General features: G+C 35.5%; 1 protein-coding gene across 2 annotated transcripts in view; it reads left to right on the plus strand.

Moving 5' to 3' along the window:
- SESN3 (sestrin 3) overlaps positions 1-12,944 on the plus strand; it is a 74,016-nt gene that overhangs the window by 52,490 nt on the left and 8,582 nt on the right. Inside the window, exons 5-9 of one of the 2 annotated variants that reach the window (XM_032640095.1) lie at positions 1,013-1,249; positions 1,985-2,159; positions 7,771-7,910; positions 8,734-8,924; positions 11,296-11,440. In XM_032640095.1, the coding sequence (XP_032495986.1) occupies positions 1,013-1,249; positions 1,985-2,159; positions 7,771-7,910; positions 8,734-8,924; positions 11,296-11,440 (888 nt within the window). The remainder of the gene's footprint in view (positions 1-1,012; positions 1,250-1,984; positions 2,160-7,770; positions 7,911-8,733; positions 8,925-11,295; positions 11,441-12,944) is intronic. The other variant, XM_032640096.1, reaches the window with a different exon arrangement.

Consider the following 12,944-nt stretch of genomic DNA (forward strand, 5'->3'; position numbering starts at 1 on the left):
CTTTTCAAAAAGTTTGAAAAGCAGAGAAAAATGTATGTATACTCAGATTATATAATACTACTTATAAAAATAAAAGAAGATATGTAAAAGTTACATTAGAGTGGTAGAATATGATTGATCTTCCCTTTTTTTCCCCTGAGCTTTTGGTAATATATTAAATTTGTATGTAGTTAAATAATGGAGAGTAAGGCAAAAGCAGTTTTTTGGTTTTGGGTTTTAGCTGTGAAGTGAAACAAATGAAGGTTTTACATTTGTGGTGGGGTGGGGGGGTGAAGGCACAGCAGGACATATCCCCACACATCCACACGCACTGAGAAAGAGACAGACAGACAGATAGACAGAGATGGATGGGAGAGGATCCCTGACGGATTAACAGCTGGAATTGGTATTGGAGGGATTACTGCTTTTAATGGCTTCACTTATGATTCCATCATTCATCTGGAGGATTCAGTAAAATAACGTATAAAAAAGTGCTTTGATATTCTTTATGTCCTTTCAAACGTGAGCTAGTATTCTACAGTTTCTCTCATCTGCTATAGGTTCTTCCTCCGTCAGAGAAGATATCTAAAAGATAACTAAAAGTTAACTTACTGAATACATTTTTATGTGATTTTTAAGGTAGAGTCTCTACCTTAAAACCTTAAAATAAATGATTTTGCTAGAGAATCTTTAAAGTCCCTTCCCTACTTAAAGTAGCTTCAGTGTTCTTGGATTCTCTAAAATACCTTATTAAAATAGCATAATATGTAAAAGTGCTTTGGAAGCAGAAGTTCCACTGTATATATAAGGAATTTCAGAGAAGCCACGACATACGTCTGCTGTTAGGTTTGATAGGTTTAATGTAACATTGTTTGAGCAAAGCTGTATCTTTAGTATATGAAACATTTTTAAAGGGAATTTTAAGTATTATAAATGGACATGTGAAATTTTATAGATTTTTCCATACTTTCTAAAATTGCTTTGTAGCATTGTATGATTTTCACTTTTACTCTGATTTGCTTTTTCATTTCAGAAACTTGTCAAAACCGGAGAAAATAATTGGTCTCTGCCCGAACTGGTACATGCTGTGGTCCTGTTGGCACATTATCATGCTTTGGCAAGCTTTGTTTTTGGTAGTGGCATCAATCCAGAAAGAGATCCAGAAATCTCCAATGGATTCAGGCTAATATCAGTCAACAATTTCTGTGTGTGTGATCTCGCTAATGACAACAATATAGAGAATGCATCTCTAACAGGCAGCAACTTTGGGGTTAGTTTTCTTAACTGTTTTCTTTACTACTTTGCCTTTTAACTTGCTACGTTAAAAATATCTAGAGGACTTCCCTGGTGGCGCAGTGGTTGGGAGTCCGCCTGCCAATGCAGGGCACACGGGTTCGGGTCCCGGTCCGGGAGGATCCCACGTGCCACGGAGCGGCTGGACCCGTGCGCCATGGCCACTGAGCCTGCATGTCCGGAGCCTGTGCTCCTCGACGGGAGAGGCCACAACAGTGAGAGGCCCTAGTACCGCAAAAAAAAAAAAAAAAAAAAATCTAGAGAATTTATCTGATTAAACAGGATATTATGTACTTGAAATATTTCGTATAATTTTTATTACTGTAAAAATTTAACCTGTACCTGAAGTTCTGAATTGTCTTAAGGAAGCTTTTAAAGCAAATAGATTACAAATCATATTACAAATCGTAAGGCTGCCTCAATTTTCAAAATAAGTGTTAATGTAATTTAATATATACCAAATTCTAGAATTCTAGATTAAATAAATCCATTCATATAAACTTTTTGTATTTATAGCTGAAGCGGAAACACTACACTTCTGAAAATGTTTGATTTTGTCATATGATTTTCTTTGGAGTTACTGGAAAACCCACTCAGGAACTTAATAACTCTGCTAGTGCCACTATGCGTAAGGTGACATTGGGAGATGGAGACGTTGACTGGAACAACTCTTAATATTAATAACACCCAATATTATCTTCTCTGGCTCCAGATCGTCGATTCTCTAAGTGAGCTAGAGGCCTTAATGGAAAGAATGAAAAGGCTTCAAGAAGAAAGGGAAGATGAAGAGGCATCTCAGGAAGAAATGACCACTCGCTTTGAGAAGGAGAAGAAAGAAAGTCTTTTTGTGGTCTCTGGAGATACTTTTCATTCATTTCCTCATTCAGGTGCTTTTTTATTTCACTGTCTTTGCCTTTTAGTTGTTCTTAGAACCCTGACAGACCACCTTCTGTATTTTCCATATGGATATGTCCAAACGGTTTTACTACCACATTCCTTTAATTTAGTTCTCCTCTACCTGACCCTGATGCCATTGCTTCCCCTCTTATGTTGGTGTGTCTTTGAATATATTTCAGATTCAGTTGAGAGGTACTTCAGTTTTGTAGTTCATATTCTATCCTGAATACAATTTTTTTTCAGAGCAGACCAGTTGCTTATAAGGTTAGATAGGAATATTTAATCCATCCTACTTTTGTAATTTTTTTTAACGATAAGTAAAATTCTGTTTCGACAGATGTAACTTGTAGGAAATATCTCTGCCTTTTTTGTGGGTGGGGAGTTATGTGGGAGGATTGTTCTCACGCTGCCACTTTTTTCCAGATTAGTTCTAAAATTATACTGCACTTGCATTTGCATTTCTTTGGAGAAACCTTTGGAATTTTATAAAAATATATTATTTAGGTCATTTTCTTAGATTAAATTTGGAGGAATTCATTCTGTATTAAAAGCTAGGCTTCTTTGCTCTAGTCTTAAGAACACACTTTTTTCCTAATACTCTGAGAGACTTTGAAATAGGAGGGAAACTTTCCAATTATGACTAAAAAAGATATTGAACACCACATAGTAAATGTTATTAAAATAGCATAGACTCAATAGACTTTGAAAGCTTAAACCCTTCAAAGTCATCAATCTACATAACATTTATTTTTAGAGTTCCCTTGGTTTAAAAGAGGGTTTCAAAATGACTAGTCATAAAGCTAGTCAGTCTCATAAATCCTGAGGGTAATTGATTTGGCCATGACTTGTTTGTCAAATATAGCATTGACCAATAGCTCTCAGAAGTTTTACCAGGAAGAACAAGAACCCCTTTTATCATTTCCCCAATGATTTTTTTTATGAAAGATTTTATCTACCAAACTAAGTATATTTAGTAATAATTTCTCAGAGCTTCTAATGAGCAGGAAATGCCAAATATAAAGAAGCTTATTGTTTTGGTTATTGATTTACTATTCATACTACAAACATTTATTGTACCCTATGTAATCTCAGCAGGGTGGTAGGTACTAAGCTTTCCAGGCTAAATAAGGCATGATTCCTGCCCTCTGGGGGGGGGGAGCTCTCATTGCTAGTGGGAGAGAAAGAAATAATTACAATACATGGCAGAATGTGAAGGGTATATGGACCCAGTCGTGGTGGGGGAGGAGTGTGGACAGAAGGGGTCCTAGAGGAAGACTTCCTCCAGCTGCTTGGCTCAAAGCTAAATCTTAGAGGCTTGAGTGCAAGGGAGTCTGACAGTGGCTGGGGGATGGGGAGTTGGTGGTGAACAACATACCTGCCTGAGCCAAGGCACGGTGGTAAGGAAACAGGATGCTGGGTGCAGAAGCAAGTGGTTCTGCATTAGGACGGAACTAGCGAGCTAGGTAATGTGAGGAGGAAGCTGATTAGGTAGGTAGAGGCCTTATCACGATGACCTTTCTAACCTTAAAGAGCAAGTAACCTGCCCTATTTTGGACATGTTGAGTTGCGATGTCTCTAAAGCTTCCAGTCTGGAGACATCTCATACAGTGCTTCTCAACCTTTAATGTGCACTTGAGTCACTGAGGAATCTTGTTGAAATGCAGATTTCTATTTGGTCCATCTGTGCCAGGACCTGAGAAGCCTCATTTCTATCACGTCTCCAAGTGATGCCCATGCTGCTGGTCAGCAAACCACACTCGGAGCAGCAAGTGTTGAGCAGGAGAGGGTTTTAAGCTCAAGATAAAGTTTTGGAAGTTATCAGCATATATTTGGGAGTTAAAATCAAAAGCGTTGTTTATAAAAATCATCCAGGGAAAACAAATGGGACAAAGGAAAGTGATGAGCCTTCTAGGTAAACCAGTATTTTAAAATGTAATTGTATTAAGGTTAGTAATATCTATTCACTTTTAGACATTAATTTTTGTGTGTATGTATGAAAAATTTTAATATACCCCTCTTTATAACTGAAATAGTAAGTAGACAAAAATCCAGAGAGTATTTAAACTTATTTAGCACACTTTAGCTAATGGATATATATAAAACACTATATCCCAATCTGCAACATATAGCATTTTTTCAAGTGCACAAAGAAAATTTCCCAATGTCAACCATATACTGTTAATAAAACAAATATCAACAACTTTTGAGATTAAAATTTCATGGAGCATAACTTTTGACTGTAATGGAAGTCAGCTAGAAATCAGTAACAAAAATAACTGGAAACTTCTCAAGTGTTTAAAAATTAAGCAGTATACTTCTAAATAGCACAGAGTGAAAGAAAAAGTTACAATGGTTAGAAAATACTTGGAGCTGAATAGCGGTGAAACATGGCATAGACATTAATTTTTTAAAGCTTCTCGGAGACCATTAGAGCTTAAAGGACATATAAATGTTTTATTTCTTTTAGGTTTCTTTTTTTAGTATTGAAAATATATTTTACCTTCTTGGACCCTTGAGCAAGGACTTCTAGCTTCTATAGTGAATTTTGACTAGCAAGTCTTAGACCCTAGCCAAAAATTATGTTCTGGTTTTAACAGAAAAGGCTGCATCATTTATAAATTATTCAAGGAAATAAATTGTTTCATTATTAACTCTTCACCATTCCCAGTACTAAATTTGCTAGTCACACAAAGATAACAGAAAAATGACTCAGTATGTGGCTAATTGAGTTATTTTTATAGACTTACTATGTTTTAAAATGGAAATAGAAATTTATTTTTCCCTATAACAAGTTTCTTGGTTTGATCAGTGTGATAAAAGCATTTTAAATTCCATGCAGAGATTCTAAGAATAGTTTTTCAAACCTCTTGGAGAAAATAAATGTTTAAATTGTTCTACAAGGGGAGAATTCTGTAGTTTGATAACAGAGTTAACTACCTTTTATTGTTTTTTTTTTTTCCAAGTTAGAATGGTGCTCCATTACTGTAACACAGTATTTTCTGTAGTATATTAGTAGCCACCTCTTAGGAGCAGAAGAATGCAGGTAATATGTAAAATAATATTTTGAGTCCAGAGTTTGAAATATTTGTTTAGATAGAATTAAGATTAGAGTTTTATATTTGTCGATCAGACACATTTTTTTTTAATTTAACTTCTTAAGGTAAATTTAGGAAAAAAATATTTGTAGTGTGAGAGAACTTTGTATATTTCCTTCTATGGACAAAATTGTCTAGAACACAGATCTTGACTGACTCCTAATTTGAAAATGAATATATGGATATTATTGGTAGGATAAATTCTATCATATTTGGTTTTACTCTTTATTGTTTATTTTAAAATGTTTAAAGTTCCTGTGACAATTCAGAAATATATATGAGCAAAACAAAAGCTAAGAGCAAAGTCAAAGGAGCCAGCTGTGTAATGGTCAACTCCAGGATCGATGTCCACCAAATTAGACCACCTGGCTGTACAGTGTAGGGGGAAGATCACTTCAAGAGAGGAACTGTTATATAGAACTTATTTATCAGTTCTATAAAATAAGCTTATTTTATAGAACTGATAAATAAAATTAGTTTATAGAACTTATTTATCAGAGACTTACTCACTGGTCTTGGTTTAACCTGCAAGACTCCTAGTTTTCATAGCAGCCTCAGTGATTGCTACTACATTTTACATTTTTGGCTTCACTTATATTTATTATGTGATGAACTGAATTCAGGAAAGCATAACCTCGTCCATACATGTTAGGAGATAATGCATTGAAAACACCATTTTTTAAGTGTTTCTATTTATCTGAACAGAGGCTGGAACACAAGGAAATAGGACAGTGGTTGTGGGGCTGGGTGGGAAGAAGCCTGAGCTTTCTCTTCGGAGAACTGCAAGTCACCTAAAAGCTTCAGATCAGTTTAAGTAGTTTAATGTGTACAAGTTTCCCACATCATCTTAAACTAACCCACACTGTATTCGTTACTGACACTCGGTACTGATAATGGTATTAGTAACTTACAGTTAGTTTTATTTCTTAAGTATATATTTCTTAAGTATACATTTATTTTCATATTATTTCTTAAGTATATATTTCTTTTCATATTAATGAAACAATGAAAAAATAGATATTAACTACATAGCATAGTATCTGGTATATTGTAAGTACTCAACAAATGCTAGTTTCTTCTCTTTATGTGTAATAACTTACGTAAGATTTTAATAAGCTGCTTCCTAGGTTGGGTAGCCTGGGCACTTGAGCTTTCCTGCCTATGTTAAGCACCCTAATTAGTCCATGCCAAGGGAACTAAGGAAGGGTCAAAACTCATGAGAAAAGAATAATTGCTAGGATTTTCATGAGTAGCAAAGATTAAAGATAATTCAGGTACTACTAGTCTGTTAGGTGTTTCAGATGAATTACTATAATTCCACTTGTATTTTAAGCTTCTCAAGACTGTCCACTTGAGGATTATAATTTTTATTATGTCACAAAATTGTTTCATTAACTACTTATTTAATATTTATTTATTTATTAAATGTTAAATTTATTTAATATTAATTAAAACACTTATTAGGAAAATACTCTTCTTTATGTGGAAGAAACTAGTGTTTTATTTTGAAAAATATGTGTTCATTTTCTAGAGTAGAAGGTAGTAAATAAAGGTTGTTCATTCCCTTTTAGTGGTTGAAATCAGAAAAAGAGTAATTATAAAGAGAGACTAACCTAGGGAAAAAAAATAAGTTAAAAAAGAATTATCTTTAAATCAAATGAACATGCATTGGGCATTTACAATTTTTCAGTGGTAAATTTTTAATATTATCAAGTATGAGAAGTCAACTGTCTTAAAATATTATTATAGTCTTCTGTCTTTCTGAATGCCATTTTGATAATATTCTAATCACAGCCTCAGAAGCACATTGTTTACTTCATATGTTGTATACCTTGTTGTTTTCATGTACACAGAAAAGCACATGTATCTTAGGTGTAAAACTTAAAGAACTTTACACACAAACTGATCCTTCCTGTTTAACTAGCACCCAAATCAACTAAGGGAATAATAGTGGTACCCAAAAGTCTACTTTCCTCCCTATTGTGAACCCTTACAAGTTCTCCCTGGATGCCTCTTTGTAAGCTAAAAATGAACTCTATTGAACTAATTTTCACTGTGAATACATCCAGATGAAACACCATCTAATTTTAATAAAATTCATCTTAACATTAAACTCAATTTTAAGTGGTCTTTCACCTTCATCCCTTCTCTTTCCCCACATCCTACTTCATCCCCTGGAGAGATCAAAAATTTTTTTAAGCTTTATATTCAAAGGCCTGTGCTATCTTCCTTTTCTAAATAAGTAAAACACATGTATTGATCCTTGACTACTACTATTTAGATATTTAGTCAATTTTTTGCCTGGGTAACTACAGCTGAATGTTACGATTCCCAATATTTGGTAATGAAATTGTATTCAAAACGTCAGGTAAAGGTATTTTATGTGAATTTAAGCCATGTAGTCAATATTGTCACTTTGGAAAGCCATGGAAAAGCTAAGCGAAAAAGTGGAGGAAAATGAAGCTGATTCATTTGTTCTAACTCCGTATGGTTTCCTTAACACTAGGTTGTTCATTATTGTCCTTAGATTTTGAGGATGACATGATTATAACATCTGATGTCTCCCGATATATCGAAGACCCTGGTTTTGGGTATGAAGACTTTGCCAGACGAGGAGAGGAGCATTTGCCAACATTCCGAGCTCAGGTATGAGATGCCTTTAATTCAGAGGAACTGGAGAAGAGATACTGTCATTTTAATTGTGAAGTGTTGAAATGTAAATAAATTGACTTCTAAATAAATTAATAGAGCATTTCGATAGAATCTGTAAATATATTTAACCTACTTTTTGGCCTTGTCTAATTTGATGTCCCAGTTGATGGATTATTATTTCAACATTAACCCCCTTAGAAGGCAAAAGGAAACTGCTTTATTCAGTTACTTGCATTATTACATGATAGTTGTTTAATGTCCTTTTTTGGAGAGGGCAGGGAGGAAATTGAGTGATATGTTCACATTTATAATAAAAAGGCATTTTGTAATAAAATCATATACATCAGTAGTTGCGGGCTTAAGGGCCACCCCCTCCCCAGCCCTAGAAAAGAGCCATAGTAGTGATGTGGTTCATAAAAAGAGAATGAGTGTGAATAAAGACACACTCCTCCATGCTTGCTTCATATGATCTGCTAACCATCCGTGTCACTGAGTAGGTTTAGTCACATAGGAATATTCCAAGGTCTTCTGGGGTCCTTCCAAATGACGGCATAGTTTGCATAGTACTTGACGACAGGAGGTAACCAGAGTTCATCACCAGTGTGCCAAACCCTGGACCCACTGAGGAAACAGCACAGCACTCCCATCTACAAACTGATGTGAAGCATTCTTGGTAAAGCTGCAAACTTGGAATTAGTGAAAGAATTACGGACTTCGAAATATCTCCACTTACTTGCTTCAGTAGTTATACTTAAAAACATAGACTTTAAATGGAGAGTGACCATTTTGTAACTGGAGATACATTTTATTTTTTTAGGACTATACCTGGGAAAATCATGGGTTCTCCCTGGTGAACAGACTTTATTCTGACATTGGACATCTTCTTGATGAGAAGTTCCGCATGGTCTACAATCTCACCTATAACACTATGGCCACCCATGAGGATGTTGACACAACCATGCTGCGCAGAGCTTTATTTAACTACGTTCACTGTATGTTCGGAATCAGGTATGGTCATCATGGAGACAGTTTTATATGTTTCTAAGTGAAAATTCTGGCATGTGTCTTACTTCCATCCCATTGAGAAATATATGCTTCTGGGGAGAAAATATTACATGTGGACTTCTGATTTTTAAAAATTAATTCTGTCTTATAGAAAAGCATTTTTCTCTGTTTAACTGTTACAAATCTTAACATGCATATATAACTATAGTAGTTAGAATCTACTAAGAAGGGAAAAGAATATCAGTAATCATTGGGGATAGGAGAGAATCACTCCATTTGAGAAACCTTACTGGACGAACTGGGCATTTAAAAATGTGTATATTATGTCCCTTTAGATGGCAGTAAGAAGTGCTGGTTGGTTGGTTGGTTGGTTGGTTTTTGGAGGAATGGTAATTAAGGTATAAATAAAACTAGGGTAGAGTCCTCCCTCATAAAGCCCACATAAGCTCACATAAGAACACTGAAACGGGGCTTCCCTGGTGGCACAGTGGTTGAGAGTCCGCCTGCCCATGCAGGGGACACGGGTTCGTGCCCCGGTCCGTGAGGATCCCACATGCCGCGGGGCGGCTGGGCCCATGAGCCATGGCCGCTGAGGCTGTGCGTCCGGAGCCTGTGCTCCGCGACGGGAGAGGCCACAGCAGTGAGAGGCCCACATACCGCAAAAACAAAAGAACACTGAAACGAAACTGTAAGTCAATATAAATTAGTGGTCTCTAAATTTAGAAAATTAGAATTGAGAGGACAGGGAGTCAATGAGTGAACGAGACTGAATGGTCTAATCAGGAAAGCTCTTTTGGAGAACATCCTTTTTGAGCTGGGTTTTGAAGACTTTTATGGAGAGGGATTTGCAGAAAGAGAAAATCCCCTTCAGTCAACTGAATAATACATTCAGTTGACTGAAGAAAATCCTCATTCAGTCAACTGAATGGATACATTCAGTCGACTCTATACTATATCCTTTCTGATATAGTATCAGAAAGCCTTTATGGAATGGAATTAAAATTCAATTTGTTAAGCAACGTGGTTTCTATAACTTTTTAAAAGATCCCAAATTTCCTGAAAAATCAACTAATAATGAAATAGTCCACCTAAAGGACACTATTACAATGGTAAATAATAAATCTGCTATTTGCCCATTTACCATTCTAGAAAGAATCATCACACTTTAAAACAGATATTATACCAACCTAATTAAGAAAAATAAACACTAATAGATTTTAATTCAGTTGCAATAAATATTTATTATGTTCAAGACAATAAATAACAAATATTATGGCGATTATTTTTCTCTGTTGGATGCTACTAAATAAAGTTTATATAAAATCCTAGAGGCTTTTTTTTTTTTTTTTTAAACTAAGCGTTATGTTTGGGTTAGAAAGTAACAGAAAATATAGAAGAGAAATCCCACAAGCTCCCACTACTACATTTACCCTTGTATCTGCCTCTGTGCCTGTTTGCTCTTTCTTCTCTCATATTATGGATGAACTGTCTATACTCCTATGCTCTTGGGCATAGAATCCCATCTCCTCTCATCTTCAGAAGATCCCTGTTCTAGCAATTCTCCCTTCTCCCTCCTGCATAATCAACTTTACTCTCGTAATCAGATCTTTCCCATCAGTATATAAGCATGCTATTATTTGTCTCATGGTCTCAAAAAACAAAAATCCTTTCTTCATCCTTCTATTCCCTCTGGCTATCGCCTCATGTTTCTGCTCCCATGCACAGCAAATCTCTTTGAAAAAGCTTTGTATGTCTACTGTCACCATTTTCTCATCTCCCATTTTCTTGTGAACCGACTGCAGTATCAGGCTTTTACTCCAGTTATGTCAACAGAGCTGCTCTTACTGAGGTTGTCCGTGACCTCTGCATAGCTCCTTGCCATGGTCAGTTCTCAGTAGCATCTTCTTTGACTAGTCAGTAGCATTGGACGCAATTGATTATCCTCTCTTCCTTGAAATGGGAAGCCCTAGACTCCTGCCTTAGGGCTCAAATGTCAGCATCTCAGAGAAGCCTTCCTGCCCGCTCTATCTAAAATCACAATTCCCCTCCCAGCCTCCAGTTGCATTTTATCTCCATAGCAGTTATCACTATCTGATACATTGTATGGTTTTCTCTTTCATTTCTTTCTTTTTTCTCCAGTAGAATTTAAATTCCACGGGTCCAGTGATTTTTGTCTATTTTGTTCATTTGTGTATCACCAGTGCCTAGGGGAGTAACATGGCACATAACAGACACTCGGTAACTATTTGTTAGGTGAATTAACGAATGAGCTTTTGGTATTTAATTACTAGATAATTATTGTGTCTTGGTATAATTTTAGAAATCAGAAATTTTGATTCTGTCATTCTAAAGCTTGTTGTCATATTGCTTATAGGTATGATGACTATGATTATGGAGAAGTTAATCAATTACTTGAACGAAGCCTGAAGGTTTACATTAAGACAGTGACCTGCTATCCTGAGAGGACTACCAAGCGCATGTATGATAGTTACTGGCGTCAGTTCAAACACTCAGAAAAGGTGTGTTTCATGACTAAACCTTTTATCGCAGACAAATATTCAATATAAGAAGTAATGATTATGAAAAAATTATACATGAAAATATTAATAAGTTAGCTCCATCAAAGAAATGGAAGTGGCATTATCTGGCCATCTGTTTTTCTTTCAGTGATTTTAAATTAGGGTTTATTAACTAAATTTTGGTTCTGTGTTTTGCCCAGTGTGCTGTATAAAGTAAAAGTTTAGCATTGGCCTTTGAAAGACTGGATCTGAATATTGATATTTTAAAAGGACATTTGGGAAACTGTCCACCATCCTACTAGTAAAAATCAAACCTTCAGAGATGTTGTGTGAGCTATAATTGTATATTATTGTATGCCCAGAAGGCATATCCATTTAGAGATTCTTTCACTCTAGCCATTACAGTTAACCTCTTAGAACAAGGGTTTCTCACTCCAATTTGGTAATTTGGTATTTTGACAATATAATGGATTTGGATCTTTGAGCCAAATATGTTATTATATGAGGATATTTCTTTGGATTGAAATATATAGGAATCCTTATTTAAGACCTAATAAATGTTAAGGATCTTTACCAATATACTAGTACAGTATAAGTATGGCTATAAATCCTAGGTCTTTGACCTTAAAGGCCACGAATCTTCCATTTATATCACAGTTTCTAAGCTTGAGAGTAAGAAAACCTTTTTAGGGTCCTAATATTCACTCAGTAACCGTATGACTTTGATAAAGAATGTTATGACCTCAATCCCTAGCAGACTTTCTTGAAGTCTTAGAGCCGATCACACATCGTATAAATACCCATTTGCCTCCAGCATCTCTCCGAGATGGATCGCTATGCTCTGCTTATATGTTTGCATTAGATTTTCTCCCTTTACTAGGTGGTATCTAGAAATTCTCCTTACTCATCAAGAGAAGAGATCCAGCAATACATCTAACCTATAGAAAGATATCAAAATAATCTAAATATATCACAACATATTTCTTTGTAAACATTTTGAAAATATGTGGGTATATAATTTAACCTATCGGGTGAGCTGTATCCCCCCCAAAAAAAGTTAGGTGCTTGTTCACAGCTGTATCTGAAAGACTCTAGGCAAGCTGTGCATATCTGAGTACCAGACACTAATTCCAAACTGCTTTAAACTTCACATTTTCACTTTAATATCTCCCAAGTACAGGCATACCTCAAAGATATGGGTTTGGTTCCAGACCACTGCACTAAAGTGAATATCACAATAAAGGGAGTCACATGAATTTTTGATTTCCCAGTGCATATAAAAGTTATGTTTACACAATATTGTAGTCTATTAAATGTATAATAGCATTATGTCTTAAAAAATAGTGTACATACCTTAATTAAAAAAATACTTTATCACTAAAAAGTGCTAACCATCATTTGAACCTTCAGTGAGTCATAACCTTTTTGCCGGTGGAGGGTTTGAAATGTTGTGAGGGTTCCCAAATGTGACACAGAGACACAAAGTGAGCAAACGCTGTTGGAA

This window comes from Phocoena sinus, chromosome 8 (assembly GCF_008692025.1).
Source record: "Phocoena sinus isolate mPhoSin1 chromosome 8, mPhoSin1.pri, whole genome shotgun sequence".
In the NCBI taxonomy this organism is placed as follows: Eukaryota; Metazoa; Chordata; class Mammalia; order Artiodactyla; family Phocoenidae; genus Phocoena; species Phocoena sinus.